General features: G+C 44.7%; 1 protein-coding gene across 1 annotated transcript; it reads left to right on the top strand.

The window, feature by feature from the left end:
• Nucleotides 1-5456: 5456 nt before the first annotated feature.
• On the top strand, nucleotides 5457-20541 carry LOC127002543 (uncharacterized). The gene is made up of 7 exons (XM_050868624.1): nucleotides 5457-5639; nucleotides 12108-12237; nucleotides 12452-12603; nucleotides 14533-14645; nucleotides 15277-15369; nucleotides 19102-19214; nucleotides 19570-20541. The coding sequence occupies exons 2-7, from the start codon at nucleotides 12112-12114 to the stop codon at nucleotides 19648-19650; spliced, it is 678 nt and encodes a 225-aa protein (XP_050724581.1). The 5' UTR covers nucleotides 5457-5639; nucleotides 12108-12111; the 3' UTR covers nucleotides 19651-20541.
• Nucleotides 20542-22398: the final 1857 nt, after the last annotated feature.

Here is a 22398-nt window from a genome sequence, read left to right as displayed (position 1 = left end):
TCTCTCTCTCTCTCTCTCTCTCTCTCTCTCTCTCTCTCTCTCTCTCTCTCTCTCTCTCTCTCTATATATATATATATATAAATATATATATATATATATATATATATATATATATATATATATATATATATATATATATATATATATATATATATATATATATACGGAATAACAAGAAAATATGAAAAACAAGAAGAATCATGAATATATAAAATAGGTATGGAACTAACATTTTCATTTATTTCATAATTAATTTACTATTTATTTCTTTATTTATTTCTTAATATCATTATTCTGCCATTATTTAACCTTTGTTTCATTTTCAGTTATTTAGATTTATTTCTTCTTTCAGTTACGGGTTTGTTTACTGATATTACGTAAACATTCATTCATTCTAAAATATTTGTAGGAGATTAAAACAAAAACAAGTCACATTTATACATTTTATTACACATACTATCATACATATTACTACACATATTACCACACATGGTATTTACTCGCCCACAATTTTGTCCTGTCAGGCCACTGCTCCCCGGGTGTTGTAGTAGTCCATGAGGTAGGCGCGGATTCTCGTGCTCTTGTATGCCACATGGGCATTAGATGATCAGCTGTCAGAAATCTTGGCACTGTCGGAGAATTGTCCCCGACATGTCGCCGACACTTCGGGGACATGCGAAGACAATTCGGAGACTTGTCGCCAGTTATTCCGCGACAAAAAAAAAAACGTTAACATTTCAGATTTTGAGCTCGGCGACTTGGACGCCGAATAGTCGGCGACATGTCTCCGAACTGTCCCCGAATTGTCTTGAGCATTCGCCGACATGTCGCCGAATGGTCACGAACTGTTAGAATCTTGGTCATGTCGGCGAACCGGTCGCCGAATTTTTTCACGAATTGATTCGGCGTCAAGTTCGTGGCCAAAATTCGGCAGTGTATTTGGGGCTTAAGGCGTCTCCTAGAAGTGATAATCAAGACTAAATCAAATGACAGAGCAGTAGCAGAAAGACGGCGCACTGCTATTGCCCATAGTATAATATCTGCTGTCAGAGCTCGTTCATTCATATCACCAATTTTGCTAGGAATATCTGTGTATATTAATAGAAAACTGGAGTCACGTGAACTCATTGATCTTCTCGGTAGTTTATCTTTTGCAGATAACTACAGGGAGGTTCAAAGACTATATGATGCCCTTTTACCAAAAGGAGAGCAGTTTTTTTACCTTTCTGGAGATCTAGTCAATTTTATTTTTGACAATGTAGATATAAATGTTCGCACTCTAACATGTCATGGCACGTGGCATACCAAGGATGGCATTGCATGTGTAACCCCAGCAGCAACATATCAGGTTTCATCTCTGCTACAAAGGTCCACCAGTATCAGATCTGTAGTGCAGATGGGACAGTTCAGTCATGTGCCCATAAAGCCATACAAAAACCCTAAATCTGCAGGACTGAAGTCAGTCATAATTGACCCACCTGAACCCCCTCAACCACTCCCAGCCCTGTTGAACCTGGCTAAATCTCTGGATAGTATATAGTTTGCTAGTTTTTCCCAAGCTATTCCTGTAGCAGAGTGTCCTTCCTGGAGTGGATTCATGCAGGTGGCAGTCACAGGGGACAATAATCATAAAAGCAAGATAGAAATTCTTCCATTCACCAACCAAGCTCCATCTCAGCCATCAACCATTTTTGGGTAAGTGTCTTGTGACATTTGACCAGCCACTGTATATCAAAGCTGTTAAGGCCTCCCCTGAGCTCAAGAACACAATAGTCAGGCTTGGTGGGTTTCACCTTCTGATGTCATTCATGGGATCTATTGGCTACATAATGGGCGGTAGTGGTTTAGAGAGTCTGTGGCAGACAGTCTATGCGCCAAACACAGTGAATCATATGGTGACAGGGCATGCATATGCAAGAGCTCTTCGTGCCCATTTACTCACAGCAGCTGCTCTTGTGAGGATCTTACTACAGACACCAGGTTGTCTGATTGGGATGGATATCAGTCAGTTTTGCTCTGTTCAAATAATGCTCCTTGCCAGGGAGTGTGACGTGAGTAGCGACTCAATCTCTTTACATTGGAGAAAAGACGCCTACGAGGGGATATGATTCAAGTCTTCAAGTATCTAAAAAAGTTCAATAATGTCGATTACTCCAAATTCTTTGAACTGCAAACCAACTCAAGAACTAGAAATAACGGTTTACCCATTCAGTTGAGTCGATGTAACACAGACATTGGAAGGAGTTTCTTTTCAAACCGAGTCATCCGCCACTGGAACAATCTTCCCTCAGAAGTAGTAAATGCGAATACCATCAACTCCTTCAAATATAGAATCGACCGTCATTTCGCTGCGTCGGGAGTAAACTGAATAACGAGGGGCTTCCATCTGCTCCTCAATATCGAGGTGCTTTCATCTGCTCACCAAGCCCCAAGTGGCGGTCGAGCAGATTAAATCACCCAAGCGGGCGACCTCGTAATGAGCCAATAGGCTTTCTGTTGCCTGCATTTCCGTTTCCATGTTTCCACCCACTCCTTCCCCTTCTCTTCATTCATCCCCTTCCTTGCCTTACCCATCTTCCCATTCACTCTCGTCCATCCATCCCCGTCCTTTGCAACTGCACCCATGAGGAACTAAATCAAAGATGTGTTGTTCGTCATATGCACTTAAAGGAAAAATTCTGAATAAAATGAAAAAGGGAAGAACCTACAATTGAAGGAACACCTCGGGAATGGGCATGGCTTCACTTATATTACTGAAGACAAACTTATTTGAAAACCCTTCCCTTTGCAATCTTGAAACTGCTTGTTTCGAGGGTAAAGTCAAGATTATAGAATTAAATGGTGGTTTAACAGCACATGTCGGCCCTAATTTTGACCCGAGCTCTGCCTGCGGGTGAGGAAGTTAGAGTGATGTGGCCTTGAAAAGGGGGGTAGGTTATCTCCCCCGCGCGTCGTGCGGCTGTGTCAGATACCTCTGTAATACGAGTAGGGGAAAGTGGGGTAAGATGAACCGTAGGGTAAGATGAACCACCCCTTGCGATCACGTGATCACAGATTGCATCAAGCTCTAATGCTGCACAACCAAACCAGTAGTCACCACGTGTCTCTGGTAGCAGCGAGACGTTCCTGTGGAGAGTCTGTCAGTTTTTACAGCAAAAAATGTTTCTTCCATTGAAAAGTAAAATATTGGAAGCCGAGAATATCGTCAATTACTCTGGTATGTATTAGTCTTACTTTTGTTGCAAATTGCTGGTGATTAGTTTAGTATTTGATAATTCTTCTGTCCATGTTTTCGATGGTAACGGTTTGTATTAACATATTTACAAACGATTCATTCAAAATGGCCGCGGAGGGGTAAGATGAACCTTTAATTAAGTTTGGGGACAGATGAACCATCAGTTCATCTTACCCATCATGTGTGAATGATTATTTTTTAATCCTCATTGTAATCTATTTGATATCAGATGCCGCGAAAGTACATCAGAAAAACGGGCCGGGCCCCTGTACCCCTCGATGTGATGAAAAGGGCCTCCGCTGCATTCGATATTGGAAAAAAGAAGAAAGAAAGAAAAGCAAAGGGCCACAAAAATACTGACTGATACGCCAGTCCGGGATGAAGTAGCAGCAGAGAGAGAAGAAAAATAGGCCGCCAAGGCGAATAAAGAAATTGTGAAGAATTTGTTTGGTAAGATACAGAAGTCAAGACAGACAGCATCTATAATGCCACTTCGGATGATGATAGTGAGGACGATGTATGCGAGACCATAGATTCACTTACACAAGACTCTGATGACGATATATCGGATGACGAGTTAATGGAAGGCGGTTTCGTGGTAGTGAACATTCATAGCATGAAGGGAACCACACAAAGATATGTCGCACGAATCGACGTAATCGACGGTGATGAAATCGAGGGAGTTTTCATGAAGAGAATCCCGGGACACAGGCCCATTGAAAGCAAATAGGCCTTCATAATCGACCACAATGATGAAGCATCATTCGATAAAAAAGATATTTCGGTGACACTACCAGCTCCGAAAAACTTGTCTGGTAGTCTGCGAAAGTCGAACCAGTTTGTGTTCCCATGTGACTTGGGAAGATTCAATCTCTCGTAAGCCTGTTGATGGACATAAGTGCATTTTGCTAAATTTTCAAAAGGATTTTTGATTCTTTTAAAAGGATGTATATGTACTTTTGATACATAAACAAATGTGTACTATCCTCTTTTTTAAAGGCTTTAAAAAAGTGAAAGCCTTATCAGGAGAATATCAATTTTGTTTATGGTTAAAGGTAAATGACAGCTGCTCAAATGAACACTGACAGAGACAGGGTCACGTTACCAGGGAAGACCCCAGGTCGAAAAATCTAAAAAGTGTTTCATCTTTCCCCACTTCCCCCTATCTAGGAGCTCCGAGCCAAAAAATATATTCAGTCCTCAGTCACACACACACACACACACACACACACACACACACACACACACACACACACACACATATCTAAATTGAAAATGACCGTATCTCGCTTACTTCCAAAGTCAAGTTTTTTATTAACAATCAGCAGCGGACGGGAAAAAAATTGATAACCCGACGGGCCTGACGTGTGGGGTGGGCAGTGGAGAGAGAGAGAGAGAGAGAGAGAGAGAGAGAGAGAGAGAGAGAGAGAGAGAGAGAGAGAGAGAGAGAGAGAGAGAGAGAGAGAGAGAGAGAGAGAGAGAGAGAGAGAGAGAGAGAGAGAGCAAACCATCCGTCTACTGACCTGTATGTCCTCACTAAGCTGAGGGAAATCACGAACGGTAGGTATAATAATTTATGAAGAGTAACGAGCCTCCATTATGGGAGGTAAGGGTTGCATATGACTTGCGCTACACTGTCGTGTCATCCTGACAAGATGTTGCATCACTTCCACTGTACCCCTCCACTAGTGGTGGCAGCGCTCCACACGTAGGCACGAAGCAAGCACTTCACGGGCATGAATAAATCTTGTGTTTACACTTGTAATATTTGCTTTGTTTTGTGTATGCAGCTCAGCGTTTTAAGGAAGTAATTGTTTTGAATCTTCGTAATCTTCATTTTCAAGAAAATAAAAATGTATAAGAAATGAATTGTAATTCTCAGACAACGACGTTGTTTGTTAACGCGCATCGGATCCGGGGACGAGTAGGTTTCATTGCTTGTTTCTCCAACAGAAGTTCAGTCATCTATAGGCGATGGAAAGTTTTCAGATTCCGCCATAATCAACTTTACTTTTTAACTCTTAGTGGGTGATATTTTCTCAAATAGTCTCCAGAGCAAATACCCTTCACTCATCGTTAATCAAGTCATACTGAGTATACTATTCTGAGGAGACCTCGGGTAACCTTGTCCCAGGGAATCTACCCCAACGGCCGGTGGCAACACAGCAGGGTGGCGCACGGCTGCCTGAGGTGACGGAGCTCACACGGCTGCCTGAGGTGACGGAGCTCACATATGAGGAGTCCGGCGGTAGTGGCGCGTGCCCTGTCATAAGTGTAACCATCACGTACCCTTTGAGGCTCCTAAATACTCTTCCGAACGCATGTGACCAGTTGTTGTGTCGCGTGTAACCTAGATTCACGCAGCGACGGAGGGGCAGCCTGAGGGACCGAACACCGATTCCTGGTAAGTACTTCCGTGGGTTGCCTCGTAGCAGCACAAGAGGTTTGTACTGATGTTTCAGGAATAAGAAAGTGAAAGGATTGTATCATCTACAACAGTACTTCCTTCCGTGTATAGTTATGTGAGCTCGTAAATTCCACCGTCGGTTACAACAGAAACGGCAAATCGTGTACACTGCCCCTTTTCACCCCCCCCCCCCATTTTCGTTGCTTTTTTACATAGCTCAAATGGCAATTAGCACTACCCCAGCTACCATCCCCTCCCTGTCTTTGGCTTTACAGTGCCTAATGTCAGGGATCTCCATGACCAATAACCCAGGAAAACTACTGTTGTACAATCGTGGTACACAAGTGTTGACACACTGTCCACTGAGTTTCGTTCACCGGCCCCGACTTTAAAATATATACACCGCATGGAAAGAGGCTAATGTTCAGATATGTCACTACATATACACTCTCCATAATTTATTATATATGAATTTGTCAGTTGTGCACACTGATAACAAGTTTGTAATTTGTGGAGGAAAATGTCTCTTTTTACATTTCGTTCAAATTTAGTCAAGGACAGCTAATGTTGTTTACAACGCTATTATGCATTTGAATAAATGTTGTATTCATTCCTGCAACGTCCTCCCTAAGAAAATACGAAGAAAACATTGATAACTTGCACAAATATTCTGATATGATCTAAAAATATATAATGATGAAACCATTTAACTCTCGCTTGACAATGTTATGTAATGACGTCATCGACCATGCCAGCCGGCGCATTTAGGAAACTAGTAGGCTATTGTGAATTGAAATGAATTACAAATCTATTATTTTGCATTTAAGAATACTAAGCGATTCGTTTGCATTTATGAAACTAAGCCATTACTTTGCATTTACGAATACTAAGTTATTATTATGCATTTAAGAAAACTGCTATTATTTTGCAGTAACTTTTTTTGGTCAATTTACGGTTTCACCCAACCAACGATTTTCTCACGTGGTTCATGTTTTTCTGCTGATAGATGTAGAGAATTCCGTGATTTTGTTATTCATTTCCGTCGCAAATGTCTACTTTTCGAGTTATGCCTCTTTTCAAGTTATGCCTATCCACCTCCCTAAACGATCTTGGGGGACCTGTGGGAACACGGGTTTTTTGGGTGGGGGAGCATGAAATCGACTAATATGCATTTCAAATGAGGTCGAGAAATCAACAGAATCGCATTAGAACACCAGTGAAAAGGCATAGCCTACATTTGTTTTGGTTGGAGCGGGGAAGCGGCCATTGTGATGTAAGCAGTGTTGCCAACGATCCGCTATGGGTGAACATCCCATCCTGATCTGCGCATGCGCGGACTTTGTTTACATACACAGGGGGGATTATTTTCGGCACGGTACCATGTCTTTTCTCGCTTACTTATTGTGATCTGTCCCACCCGAGTTTATATTTGTTTTTTATGAAAGTAAATGATGACGTATGTTTTGAATTTGGAAAATGCGTGAAATTGAAAGTTGATTCCTGCACCTCTTGTATGTGATAAATGAGATAACCGGCACCCCTTGTATGTCGGTAAATGTGATAAATAAGATAACCTGCACCACTTGTAGGGGGAGGTGGGGCAAAATGGCGTAGGTGGGTAATATGGACCACCCCGTTTTCTGTATTTTTAGCTTTTGCCAGCTTTTGATAATGATATGGACTTACTCCTCGGCTCATTAGTCAGCTGTAACATCGGGGCAAGTTTGGACGCCGTCGTTTGTTTGTGTGTGAAAAATCCCAGAATATTTTATCACCAGCTGATCTATTGGTAAGGGTCTGATAAAATCGTGTTTATAGGAGTACTGTGACTCATAATTTCATGTGTTATTGCATGATTCTTTGGTATTACTCTGTGCATGAGTCTGACTACTGAAACATTTTTCTGCACCGCCATTGTTCCGCTGAGATTGTTGTTAACATTTTCATTGCCCTTGGGGCAAAACGGCCCACTTAACAATAATAATTATTTTTTGCTGCTCGATAAGCAGGTCGGGGGCCATTCGCATTTAAATGGCCCCCGACTTCCTCAGCGAGACTCCTGACATACCTCTCCTTGTCTCTCCTCAGGAGAGCTCTAGTCCTACGCGACAGAGCCCTGTATTGGTCCCGCTTCCCAGCAAGTCTGGCAGCGCGACTCTCCTCAATATTATCCAACGTCTCCACCGAGGCAAAGGCACTCCTAGATCTCGGGCGCTCTCCAGTGCACTCCTCGGCATCTTGCAGAGTCTTACGTTTGAAGGTATTCCACAGTTCTACAGGGTCTTCCAGGGTGCTGAGCACATCGAACCGATTTGAGACCGTCACTGCATACTCCTGAGCACATGCCAGGTCCTTCAGCCTCTCGAGATGGAACACAGTAGTGTTGCATCTCGAGATTCTTTTTGACCTAACATGAAGCTTGAGTGTTGCAACAACAAGCCTATGGTCAGTTGCAAAGAACGCAGCACTCCGGTAAACCCTGCAGTTCTGAAGGATCCTCCAACGAGTATTTACGAGAATGTGGTCGATCTCCTTAGCTACACTTCCGGCATCGCTATATCAAGTCCAGCGGTGCAGCTCTGGTCTCTGGTACCAGGAACCCGCAATTCTCAACTTTCTGGATTTTGCAAAATTCAGGAGGAGAGAGCTGTTGATGTTCCTGGTACATTTGCGGAAATGAGTTCATGTACCCACTGTGGTAAGCCTTCCCTCCAACCGGCAACGTCGCAGTAGTGCTACTCAAGTGTTGTTGTGAATAAACGATGTTCGTCGTGTTCGGGTGTGAGTGGCGGAGAGGTTCACTGCTATTCAGGAAGTGTAAGGGAGGCTTTATCCATAATTAAGAGGTGAAAATAAATGTAGCATGTGTATGTAACACATGTTAAACCAAGATATCACTACAAAATAATAACACCAGAGAGAAGACGAGGCGTATTATCTAGAGTCGAGACTTTGATGTTCCGCTCCTTCATCAGCATTCACGTGTGAACGTGTGCAGTCTCTCTCTCTCTCTCTCTCTCTCTCTCTCTCTCTCTCTCTCTCTCTCTCTCTCTCTCTCTCTCTCTCTCGATGGTGGAGGGAAGCAGAGGGAGAGGAAGACCGAAACTGGAAATCCGATATAATTTTCTCACTTTCTAAGAAATCCGGCCACCTGTTTTTAACCAGTCTTTCACATATCTTCGCAACCACACTAGTGAGTGATACCGGTCTGTAATTTAATGGGTCCGCTCTCTTGCCTACCTTTAAAATCGGTACCGTACTATGTTTGCTGTCTTCCAATCTTGTGGTACCTTTTCTTCACTCAGAGTCACTCATTATGGAGTGCAGTTTCTCTGCAAGTTGATCACTACATTCTTTCAAGATCCACCCTGATACTCCATCCGGCCCCGTCGCCTTTCTTACATCCAATTTGTTCAAACTTTCTTTGACCTCCTGCACCGTTAACTGAATCTCTTGCATAACCCTTCCTTTTTCCTGGCCCGGGGGTTGTACAAATTCTTCTTTTGTAAAATTCTATGGAAGCTGTTATTCATCACCTCTGCCATCTTTGCTGGGTCCTCATAATTATGTGGTTTCATCCATTTTCAGTTTATCGATTTTTTCTCTATTCTTTAATTTGCCGTTCACACGTCTATAAAATAGTTTGGGTAGGTCTTTTCACTTGTCGATTATATCTTTTTCATATATCCTTTTTTCTTCTCTTCTAATCTTTGTATATTCATTCCTTGCTTGTTTAAAATCGTTCCACGAGTTAATTCTTCTTCGTCTCCTCCATCCCTTCCAAGCTTCCTCTTTTCTCTTTCTAATTATCTCGCATCTCTTGTTAAACCACTCCTTTTTACCAACATCCTTTTTTGTTACCTTGGGGACATATCTATTTTCGGTTTCCTTGTATAGCTTTAAAAACGCCTCCCACTTATCCTGTGTACTCTTGGCTTTGAACAGCCCACTCCAATTTGCATTTTCAAAAAAGGTTATCATGCTAACAAAGTCACAGTAGTTGCTTCTCCCAATTTTGTGATTTTCTTTTCGGTCAATTGTTTTCTTTTCTGATACTTCAAATTCCACAATCTCATGGTCACTCTTCGCTTTTGGACAAGCTACGTTAAGATTTTCTATTATTTCCGGAGCCTTACTAAATATATACCTAGTCTTGATGCCTCGCCTTCTTTCCCGAATCTGGCATGTTCCTTGATCCACTGAGTCAGCACATGTTCCACTGCCAGTTGCAGGAGTCTTCCTCCCCACGACTCGTCTGCTCCCTGCGTCTCCCAATCCTCCCATTCCACCTCCATGCAGTTGAAATCACCCATTATAAGTATTCTCTCACACGCCCTCAACATTTCATCCTTGCAACTCACCGTCTCTTGTATCATTTGTTTATATTCCCGCAATCCCATACGCTTGTTCATGGGGGCACATACCCTACTACATAATGCCTCCTTCTTCCTTCAGCACCCACAATTTTCACTTTCAACACCTCTGTCAAGCCTTCACCCTCAATTACCTCCTCCACCCTAATGCCTTTTTTAACCATTAACATCACACCTCCTCCCTGTTTTATCTTTATGTCTCTCCTCCATATGTTGTTTGCACCTTCTCCAATCCCCACCACCTCAATTGAGTCACAACTTAGTTTCCGTCAGCCCCACAATATCAGGTTCTTTGTCTCTCAAATAGTCGTTAACTCTATCCACGATGAAACTATTCCATTAATATTCGTATATGTCACTTTCCACCCTTTCTCCTTTTCTGTTAGTTTTATTCCCTTCTTCCTCTCGACCCTATGAACTACTTTCTCACTTTCATATCCATTACTCTCCAAAAAAACTCCCTCTTCTCTTCTTGCGATCTCTTCTCATTTAAATCACGAACCTCACCTCTAAAGGCGGCTTTACACTTGGCAATTCGCGGCTGGCAATACAGGCGCGGCAGCATTTTTGGTCTGGGTCTGGGAGCTCTTCTCGCGGCAAGTTCTCTGCAGCTTAGCGTGTCCGTCTTATATTGCCGACTGGCGGCCAGGTAAACAACATGTCGGCGCCAATAAAACAAGAAATGACAGATGCAGATAACAAGATTTGGAGCCGGGAGGCCGAGGTGGCATTGCTAGAGGAAGTGAGACAGCATCGACAGTTGTGGGACCCACAAGATAAGCTCTACAAGAAGCAGAGTCTGCGCAAAACAACTTTTGAGAGAGTGGCAGCAACACTGCGGGAAATGTTTATCTCTTTGCGAGATATCGAAGGAGGTATAAGGAACGGTTATTTTCGTGTATTATATAATCACACTATGTAATGCCTGGGGGTTGGGATGGCATGTTTCTCTCTTCTCCTTTGTTGTTAAATGCAACAATAAACAATCAATCAATCAATCAATACTACTTATGATAAAACTCGTTTACTTAAAGTATTTCTACAATATTAGGCTGATGGACCAAACTCATTGTGGTTTTAAGATATGGTAGTAGCCTTTTGGGGTGTCTGAGGTGAATTCATGCACTTGCATTTACTAGCAGTTTACGTCTTGATGCTCCCGGCGGCTCCTCCCACGTGTGAAGGTACTTTCTCCCGAGAGCACCCAGCCGGTCTAGCCGCTAGATCGTCGCGGGTGTATTGCCGGCCAGGAATTACCACGTGTAAAGTGTGTGTGTGTGTGTGTGTGTGTGTGTGTGTGTGTGTGTGTGTGTGTGTGTAATTCACCATGACCTGACCACGTATTGGACTCGTAATCGCCAGCAGGTACCCTCCCGACATGAGCAAGTGCTCTTTATCGTCGATCTATGGGTACTGCCAGGACCTCACACACCACACACCCCATCCCCTTTGCTCAAGGGGGGATAGTAACCACTCCTAGTCAACGGAAAGAATCCGGCCTGAGCGGGCTCAAACTGCCGCCCTGTCAGACCGTGAAGCCTGGGAGTGTGTGTGTGTGTGTGTGTGTGTGTAGTTCATTCATCACACCCTGATCACGAGTCTCTCTCTCTCTCTCTCTCTCTCTCTCTCTCTCTCTCTCTCTCTCTCTCTCTCTCTCTCTCTCTCTCTCTCACACACACACACACACACACACAGAGAGAGAGAGAGAGAGAGAGAGAGAGAGAGAGAGAGAGAGTGAGCAACTTCAGCTGGTCGTGCAATAAGCCGGAGAGCCTTACTGCACCCACACCTCACTGTCACCTGTCATCCTCGTCCATGTAGCTATCCAGTCTACTCAAACCAAGCTACCGTCGCTGCACTAACTATGTGATTACTTAGTCTATTCCATTCCAGAGAGAGAGAGAGAGAGGCGGGCCACACTTGCCATTGAGGTGGGCGGAGCTTGAGAGCCAGCCGGCAAATCAGCGAGGAGTGCGGCGCGGGGCTAGAAAACTGTACCTACCTTCGTAAATATATAAAGGATGTATAAAGGAATTGTACTGTACTGTATTCATGCCTTGCCTGTGATTCTCCCGTCTCTTCCCTGCTGCAGGATAATGTCTGAGGGCGGCAGTCGGGGCGACGTGGCAATGAGCGTGATCGCGAAAGTCCACAGGCCGGGGGTCACGCCGGAGGAGATGGTGGTCGGCTACAACGATTGGTCCGAGAACTACGAGGAGATGGTGAGAGAGAGAGAGAGAGAGAGAGAGAGAGAGAGAGAGAGAGAGAGAGAGAGAGAGAGAGAGATGCCTTCGGTACCAAGTGCCTACGCAGAATCATGGGGTATCGCTGGAATGATTTTGCGTTAAACCGGCGACTACTCCTTGAGGTCCGGGAGTGAAGTGATGCGGCCCCTGGGGTACCCACCTGTAATAACCCGCTTCCCCGTCCCCTTAGATGATCTGGAAAGGCGGGTACCGTGGCCCCGCCATCACACTGGAGGAGGCGCTGCGTTGGGTACCCCCGGAGCGGCGAGCTAAGGCCAGGGTGCTGGACGTGGCCGCTGGGACGGGCTGCGTGGGCCGCGAACTCCACCGAGAAGGCTTCAGGTGGGTGCCGCAGGGCCGCAGACAGGGGGATGTCCGGTCACCATACTTAAATATACTCCAGTCCACTCCCTCCTACCTGCCAGTGCCTCAGCCTCAACACGAGTCTAACGCCAAGAGATGAAGATGATGTGTTGGAAATTACAGCTGCTTGTGTAGAGGCAGGGGCGCTGGGTGGGAACTGGGAGCGGGCAGGAGCGGCATTACTATAGTCCATCAACTCTAACTTAAAATTGAGCCCTGTGACTTGGCCTGAAACCCCATTGTTTACAGATCTAGCGATGACCTGCGCATGACGTTTTGTCTCACTGTTAGTCTGTACGTTATCTATTTATGGAATTTACATACATTCATAATACGACTGCGTGGTGTTATGAATGGCTTGGGATTAGAGGGATTGATTGATTGATTGATATAGAGTTTCTTTCATGGCGCCGCAACATCTTGGTCATATGGCACCGGAGTAATAAAATGGAAGGCAAATAATTAAAATAATCTAAGGGTGATAAAAGTTATTAGGAAGATAGTTTTGAAATGGTCCATTCAGATATAGCACTAGTTTAAAATATAATAAAATGTTTATTATAAATGCATTAGTGAAACACAAAGAACTTTCTCTGAAGAGACCCTACAAGAGATGGAGGATGCCCATCTCCTGCAGATACCCCATGACGTCATGTCCAGGGGTGAACGCCTTTTCACCCAGCACTAGGGAAAGGGAAAAATTATCATGTACATCACGACACCGGGAGAGGTACTGCTCTCGCAGATCCCGCAGACTGGGGCACTCGACCTGGGATTAGAGGGAAAGACAACGACTCAGTAAACCTTCCATATCACTTGGCAACGTGGCTCATGCAACTTTGCCGCCTGACGGACCTTGGCAACAGGCGCCAGGGCGCACCATTCAACGTTACGCCACAATGGACAAATCAAGTAGATCTCACTCTTGCGCCCTGCGCAGCCATGCAGAGAGAGAGAGAGAGAGAGAGAGAGAGAGAGAGAGAGAGCCACCCTCTCTGAGGAGAGTAATGGAGTGATGTGGCACCAGCGCGGTCTCGTGGGTAATCCTTGTGTCGCGCCCAAGGGCTCAAGTTAAAATCGATAGACTATACTATGTTAGGAATTAGGCCAGTTAACCGGGGGACTAGACAAATTAACTATTTCCCTTATGGAACTAGTCTTGGGCCGAGAGTTCAAGCCAACTATGAGTATCGTCTGAGCTCAAATAAGCCTTCGATGGTACTTGAATACTTCGGTCATCGGCTCCCAAACCGAGACAGAATCAACTTATTCACTGCCTGAAGACTAACCACATTTACCATGAAAGGAATAACAATAGTGAAGTGTTTCCTTTCATGAAATAATAACTAATTGTTCTTGCTGAATTAAAATTAAAGAGCAAGGATAATTTAACCTATGGAAACAGAGAGGAAAGCCACGCCACCTGGCGAGAGAAATACAAAGTATCGCTTCAGACCCACGTGGTTGGTTTTCTCTCACTCCACCACCGGCCTTAACAAAGTAAAGACCAAGGCACTGCAGCCCACCCATTAACTCGGACGCAGTGTACCTTCTATTAACTGACTGAGGGATACTACACCCGGCAACGAGACTTCAGAGACAACAATATCTTTTGAAACCCGCTTCTCAGCTAAGTGCCCCCAGCAGTTATTTGAGACAGATAGATTTTACTACACGGATCCGGTAGGATTATTATTTGTTCGGCTGTCTGGAGTTGCTTGTTGGATACCTTCACCGCCTAAAAGCTGGTAAGCACTTGTTTGTTTGGGATTGTCTGACGGGTGTGTTATTCACTTTGCGAGTGACCTAACTGTTGGGTAGGGTAAATTTACTGATTCCCAACAACTACTACTACTGCTATAACTTCTACTACTACTACTACTACAACTACTACAGCCGCTCCCACAGGCACATAGACGCTGTGGACCCGTCGGAGGGCATGATGAAGCAGCGGGAGACTGGCATCTATACCAACGACTTCCTGGAGTTTATCGGCAGCGGACACTCCACCGTGCCCAAAGGTATTAGTAGTTTTTTTTTTTACATCAAAGGACACGGTTCAAGGGCAACAAGAAGAGTACAAAAAAAAGGCTGCTACTCACCGCTCCCATAAAAGATAAAAGTAAAGAGTAGCCAAAATAGAGGTCAATTTCGAGAGGAGAGGTGTCTTGATACACTCTTCTTGAAATATGTCAAGTCATAGACAGGGGGAAATACAGACGAAGGAAGGTTGTTCCAGAGTTTACCTCTTGCATAAGGGTTTTGGATAGTATAGGGATGAGCATGAGTAGAAAGTCGTGTGCAGCGGGACCGCGGGAGGGACGGAGGCATGCAGTTAGCAAGTTCAGAAGAGCAGTCATCATGAAGATATCGATAAAAGATAGAAAAAGAGGCAACATAGCGGCGGAATTTAATTAAGAGGTAGAAGGTTGTCAGTAAGAGGAGGAAAACTGATGAGACGAAGAGCCTTAGACTCCACTCTGTCCAGGAGAGTTGTGTGAGTGGAATTATTGTTATTGTTGTTGTTTCATATGTAAAGATTAAGATACGTATTTTTCTTTTACATTCTCTCTCTCTCTCTCTCTCTCTCTCTCTCTCTCTCTCTCTCTCTCTCTCTCTCTCTCTCTCTCTCTCTCTCTCTCTCTCTCTCAGACACATACGACCTGGTGGTCACCTCGGGCGGTATGGGCGAAGGTCACATCTCACACAGTGGCCTCGACGACGTTGTGCGCGTCGCAAAGAACGGTGAGTGAGTAAGTGAGCCTGCGTGCCTGCGTGCGTGCGTGCGTGCGTGCGTGCGTGTGAGTGTGAAAGTGTTTTTACAAAAAAGGAGACAGCTCAATGGCACAAAAAAAAACAATAATAAAAAAAAAGCCCGCTACTCGCTGCTCCTGAGAAAAAGAAAATCAAAAGAGGTGGCCGAAAGAGAGGTCAATTTCGGGAGGAGAGGTGTCCTGATACCCTCCTCTTGAAAGAGTTCAAGTCGTAAGTAGGAGGAAATACAGATGAAGGAAGATTGTTCCAGAGTTTACCAGCGTGAGGGATGAAAGAGTGAAGATGCTGGTTAAATCTTGCACAAGGGGTTTGGACAGTATAGGGATGAATATGAGTAGAAAGTCGTGTGCAGCAGGGCCGCGGGAGGGAAGGAGGCATGCAGTTAGCAAGTTCAGAAGAGTAGTCAGCGTGAAAATAGCGATAGAAGATAAAAAAAGAGGCAACATCGCGACGGAATTTAAGAGGTAGAAAACTATCAGTTGGAAGAGTAGAGCTGATGAGACGAAGAGCCTTAGACTTCACGCTGTCCAGAAAAGGTGTGAGTGGAGCACCCTCCCCCCCACACGTGAGATGCATACTCCATACGAGGGCGGACAAGACCCCTGTATATGGACAGCAACTGTGCGGGGGAGAAGAACTGGATGAGACGATACAGAACGCCCAACCTCGAGGAAGCTGATTTAGCGAGTGGAAATATGAAGTTTCCAGTTGAGATTTTGAGTTAAGAATAGACCGAGGATATTTAGTGTTGAAGAAGGTGACAGCTGAGTGTTGTTGAAGAATAGCGGATAGGTGTTTGGAAGATTGTGTCGAGTTGATAGGTGGGGAAATTGAGTTTTTGAGGCATTGAAGGACACAAGGTTTCTTCTACCCCAATCGGAAATGATTGCAAGGTGTGAGGTTAAGCGTTCTGCAGCCTCCAGTCTGGAGTCGTGTACTTCCTGTTGGGATGGGCTTCTATTGAAAGAAGTTGAATAATGCAGAGTGGAGTCGTCGGCGTATGAGTGGACAGGACAGTTTGTTATTGAAAGAAGATCATTGATGAATAACAAGAAGAGAGTGGCTGATAGGACAGAGCCCTGTGGAACACAACTGTTGATAGGTTTAGGGGAAGAACAGTGACCGTCTGCCACCGCAGAGATACAACGGCCGGAAAGGAAACTGGAGATAAAGGAACAGAGAGGGATAGAATCTGAAAGAGGGCAGTTTAGAAAGCAAGACTTGTGCCAGACTCTATCGAAGGCTTTCGATATGTCTAGCGCAACTGAAAGTTTCACCGAAATGGCTAAAAGAGGATGACCAAGAGTCAGTTAAGAGAGCAAGAAGATCGCCAGTAGAACGCCCATTGCGGAACCCATACTGGCGATCAGATAGAAGGTTGGAAGTGGAAAGGTGCTTTTGAATCTTCCGGTTAAGGATTGATTCAAAACCTTTAGATATACATGAAAGTAAAGCTATAGGGCGGTAGTTTGAGGGATTGGAACAGTCACCCTTCTTAGGCACAGGCTGTACAAAGGCATACTTCCAACAGGAAGGATAGGTAGATATTGATAGGCAGAGACGAAAGAGTTTGACCAGGCAGGGTGTCAGCACGGAAGCATAGTTTTTAAGGACAATAAGAGACTCCATCAGGTCCATAAGCCTTCTGAGAGTTGAGGCCAGAGAGGGCATAGAAAACATCATTTGGAAGAATCTTAATAACGAGAAGAATTAGAAGAAGCAAGGTGTTGACATTTTCTATTGATTAAAGCAGTTTTGGTAAGTCAGAGAATATATTTGGCCAGATTCCTGGCTGAAATTTAAAAGCTATAGTTAGCGGGAGTTCGAAGGCTCTGGAACTTTTTGTGAGCTGCCTCTCTATCTTTAATAGCACGAGAACAAGCACGATTAAACCAAGGATTTTTAGTATGAGGAGTAAAAAAAGAACGTGGAATGTATGCCTCCATTCCAGAGACAATCACCTCTGATATGCGCTGGGCACACAGAGGGTCTCTCTCCTGGAGGCAGTAATCATTCCACGGGAAATCGAAAAGTACATCCTCAGGTTGTAACGGTGTAACGCTTGGTTGCGGGGACTTGCGGGCGTGAAGGAAACTCTTGCTGTCTTAGAAGAAATATATTCTTAACCTAAGATACAGCGTAGCGTGGGTGAGAGACGAGACGCTAGGTGTGTGTCGTGCGAGCTCTCTCGAAGGAGTGACGAGTTACAGAGTGGAAAATAATGAAGTTACAATTGGTCACGTATGTCAAGGTGACCTCTAAGCTTGATGAAATGCTTTGTATACAAACTGAGATGGTAAACACTGACAGCTGACATTCCTACAAGGTGGCGTGATCTATCTGTCGTGTTTTTTTTCCATTGATATACTACAATTACTATAACAAGGTCGTCCCACCGAGCTGAAGCAAAATGCCAGAAGCATCGCCTCTTCGGTGGGTCCAGAGGATGTACAGGAGCGATAGGACAGGAAACAGAAATAAGGTTATGGTCGGAGGAACCCAACGGAGAGAACAGTTTGACAGAGTAAGCAAAAGGATTAGAGGTAAGGAAGAGGTTTAGAATGTTGGGCCTGTCTCCAAAACGGTCGGGAATACGTGTAGGGTGCTGAACCAACTGCTCTAGGTCGTTGAGGAGAGCAAAGTTGTAGGATTGTTCACCAGGCTGGTCTGTGAAAGAGGATGAGAGCCAAAGCTGGTAGTGAACATTCAAATCACCCATGATGGAGATTTCAGCGAAGGGAGAGTGAGTCAAAATGTGCTCCACTTTAGAATTCAAATAGTCAAAGCATTTTACATAGTTACTAGAGTTAGGTGAGAGATAAACAGCACAGATGTATTTAGTAATAGAATGACAATAAAGTCTTAGCCAGATGGTGGAAAATTCAGAAGAGTCAAGGTCGTGGGCACGAGAGCAAGTGATGTCGTTGCGCACGTAGGCGCAACATCCAGCTTAGGATTAAAATTTAGGATAGAGATAGTAGGAGGGAACAGAGTAGAAGTTGCTGTCAGCAGCCTCAGTAACCTGTGTTTCGGTGAGGAAGAGAAAATAAGGTTTAGAGGAGGAGAGATGGTGTTCCACAGTATGAAAATTAGAACGAAGACCACGAATGTTGCAGAAATTGATAAGGAGGAGGTTCAAGGAGTTATCAGGACACCTCTCAAGTCGGCAGCCAGAAGGGGAATTTATGGTCCCCCCCCCAGGCGGGGACTCCGAGGCATTGTTATTTTTCGCCATTTTGAATTTTGAATTTTGGGAAAAGGTGTGTGTGTTGTGTGAATGTAGTGTGGTGTAGAAAGAGAGAGGAACTGTCTTTAGAGAGCATGCTGAACTGCTCTCTGATGCTGATGAGACAAAAGGGAAACGGTTAGTGAGGACATGGGAAGGGTCTTTGGAGGGCTTCAGCACCCTCCTCGCTTCCCATATATCCTCACCGAAAGTAGGTCATGCCCGTTCGGTAGGTGTCTTCCTACCTACTCCTACTATAGGATCGCAAAACAGTTCATGGTAATCCCAGCAACTTTTACGAGAGGCCTTTCAAACGGGCGAACTTAGGCGCCGTTTAGGATGGGAAAGAGCCTACATAGAGACTTCAGATTTGCCTGGAGTAAACCTTGAGCCGGTCTCCCTAGGGTGGGCTAGACGACGCGCCCCCTAGCGTATGCCCCAATGATTAACTGATTTCCTCCTCTCCGGCACTCCAGGAGGCTTCGTGATCATCGTGATGCGCCATGAGTTCCTACAGACCGTGCCTTCCTACAAGGACAAGCTGGAGCCTTACATGGACCAGCTGGAGGCGGACGGGAAGTGGAAGAAGGTAGGGAGCACCGTTGCCAGATTATCGTACTCAGAGCATAGTATTTACCGTTTTTTGACACCTAACTATTGCCAAGAAACATCAGGAATTAACTATTTTAACGATAGATATAAATGAATCTAGTTATTGAGCCCCAGGAGACATATTTGAAGTCGGAAGTTGGTAAATGTATAAGAGGCTGAGTACAAGTATCTGGCAACGTTGGTACAAGAAAACATTTACTTTAATCAAGGTTTCTGTCTGGCGGGGCTGTTCACTGTATGGGCGCCTGTCACGACATTCTGGTATAAGGAGATGGTCAGGAGCTGGCCAGGGGAAGGTCACGTATTTGAAATGATGGTCATAATTCCTTCAGGTGGAGCGGCGCATCGTCCCAAACTATTTCTGTGACAAGGAGGGTCTCGTCTTCGTCTTCCGCATCACTAAGCCTGAGTGAGGAGGAAGAGGAGGGAAAGGAAAGGAGAGAGATGAAGAGGAGGAGTTATAGTGGTGCTGTGCCAAGGCTGTCTCTGTGTAACAGCCTTGGCTTTCGTCGCGGCACCCGAGACTGAGGTGTGAATTATCGTGGTATCATGGCGTCTACGATGTTATATGATAGTCTACGCATAGGGCACATTTGTCAGTATTAATCATATTATTGAAATTGTCGTAAAAATCTGTTTTAGTTTATAAGACTGAGGCTGCAGAATCCTTAACCTCAGACCTTGCTATCATCTCCGATTGGGATAAAAGGAACCTTTGGGTTTTTGTGTCCTTCAATGCCTCAAAAACCCAATTTATCCACCTTTCAACTCGACACAATCTTCCAAACACCTATCCCCTATTCTTCAACTACACTCAGCTGTCACCTTATAATTCTTCAGAACTAAATATCCTCGGTCTATCCTTAACTCAAAATCTTAACTGGAAACTTCTCATCTCTTCTCTCACTAAATCAGCTTCCTCGAGGTTGGGCGTTCCGTATCGTCTCCTCCAGTTCTTCTGCCCCGCACCGCTGCTATTCATATACAAGGGCCTTGTCCGCCCTCGTATGGAGTATGCATCGCACGTGTGGGGGGCTCCACCCACACAGCTCTTCTCTATCTTTCGGCCACTCCTCTGTTGTTAAAAAAAAATAAGGTCGCTGATTATGTAGCTGTATGTGTGTGTGCGTGTGTAATGGCAAGTTGCCAGAACACGATAACGAAGACCTGAGACTCGTGTGCTGCGACTATAGTATACGTTTAGGAATGCTTGGTCTGGGTCTTGGGGTCTTGATGATGTACAGACATGTATATATATAATAAACGGGTGCCTACTTCCCCTCAGAATCATGTTAATCTTTGTTTGTTTCTCAAGTTAATTTAAGTGATTACTCTTCCTAATTTTAAATGCGTCTGCTGTTCCTAATGTATAATGTGTCTGCTGTTCCTAATTTATAATGCTTCTGCTGTTCCTAATTTATAATGTGTCTGCTGTTCCTAATTTATAATGCGTCTGCTGTTCCTAATTTATAATGTGTATGCTGTTCCTAATTTTAAATGCGTCTGTTGTTCCTAATTTTAAATGCGTCTGCTGTTCCTAATTTTAAAAGCGTCTGCTGTTCTTAATTTTAAAAGCGTCTGCTGTAGCCCTACGTGGCGCAATGCAGAGGAAGTTAACTTATTTAATCTGAAAGTAAAGTGAAATGATCAGCAATTTAAGTTAAGTAACAGAGCAGTGAAGTATATGTGGCAGTGAGCATGTGGAAGGATGAGATGGAACGAGAGAACAAAGATTAACGAAAAGAATAAAAAAAACTCGCTCCCATCCCTCCCTCCTCCATACTTCCTTCCTCGACCAGAGTCGTCCGCCACTGGAACAGCCTCCCCGCAGAAGTAGTCAGTGCGGAAACGATCAACTCCATTTCCACTGACAGTAACTTTACTGCGTCGGGAGTGAACTGAACGTATCCAATGTCACTTAATGTTCTTAGTTCTGTTATTTTCCTCTTCTATTATGATATATCATCATCATCATCATAATTTCGTTTAACGTCCGTTTTCACTCTTCCTGAGCGGTTGGACGCTTTATGGGTCTCCTCTATTCTGCTCTGTCTTCTGCCTGATGCTCATCCAATCCCATCACTGCCAAGTCTTCCTGTATACACCTTCTCCACCTTTTCCTAGGTCTAACAACTGGTCTCCTTCCTTTTACTTTCAATCTCTCCAAAACTCCCAGCACTGTATCCTCCCCTGCTTTTCACATGTCCGAACTATAGGAGTCTCCCTTCTGAGCATTGTTTCCAGGTTCTCTACTCCACATCTGTTAGCCACATCTAGCTGCACTAGATACCCTGTCTTGCTAATCTCTCCACAACTCCCAGCACTGTATCCTCCCCTGCTCCCTTCACATGTCCAAACCATCGGAGTATTTCTCTTCTGAGCACTGTTTCCAGGTCCTCTACTCCACATCTGTTAGTTACATCTGCACTGCGCACCCTGTCTTGCCAATCTCTCCAAACCTCCCAGCACTGTATCCTCCCCTGCTCTCTTAACATGTCCAAACCATCGGAGTCTTTCCCATCGGAAGGAGTTTCTTTTCAAACCGAGTCATCCGTCACCGGAACAATCTTCCTTCAGAAGTAGTAAATGCGAATACTATCAACTCGCTGCGTCGGGAGTAAACTGAATATTGAGGTGCTTTCATCTGCTCCTCAATATCGAGGTGCTTTCATCTGCTCGTCAATGTCGAGGTGCTTTCATCTGCTCCCCAGGCCCCAAGTGGCTGTCGAGCAGATTAAATCACCAAAGCCGGCAACCTCGTAATGAGCCAATAGGCTTTATGTTGCCTGCATTTCCATGTTTCCATGTTTCTGAGGTGGTGGCGGAGTGGTTAGCGTGCCGGCCCCGCATTCGCAGGGGTGATGATGATGAGGGTTCGAATCCGCCGCTAACCACCTGGGATTTTTCAGTCACCGCCGAGGGGCCCAAGACTACCCACATGCTGTCCTGAAGACTATCCACCAACCCGGACTCTAGAAGAAGCTATGCAAGTGAAATCAAGAATGATCTCCGGGGGGCAGCATGAGCTAATAATAATTGCGCCACTATAAACAATTGTCTGCGCCATAACGGGCTCGGGCCCACCATCAGGCCCCTAATAAAAAAAAACCTACCGGCGCTTTAGGTCACATGTAAAAAAGGAAAAAAGAAACTGTTTCCAG

This window comes from Eriocheir sinensis, chromosome 23 (assembly GCF_024679095.1).
Source record: "Eriocheir sinensis breed Jianghai 21 chromosome 23, ASM2467909v1, whole genome shotgun sequence".
Lineage (NCBI taxonomy): Eukaryota > Metazoa > Arthropoda > Malacostraca > Decapoda > Varunidae > Eriocheir > Eriocheir sinensis.
Note: the sequence above shows the minus strand (reverse complement) of the source record. Positions and strands in the feature narration are given on the sequence as shown.

Bases quoted from the DNA above. Each gene is read 5' to 3' on its own strand.
- LOC127002543 (XM_050868624.1), top strand. From the start codon at position 12,112: ATGTCTGAGGGCGGCAGTCGGGGCGACGTGGCAATGAGCGTGATCGCG. The intron at 12,238-12,451 runs GTGAGAGAGAGA...CCGTCCCCTTAG, and splicing joins CCGAGAACTACGAGGAGATG to ATGATCTGGAAAGGCGGGTA. The intron at 14,646-15,276 runs GTATTAGTAGTT...TCTCTCTCTCAG, and splicing joins ACACTCCACCGTGCCCAAAG to ACACATACGACCTGGTGGTC.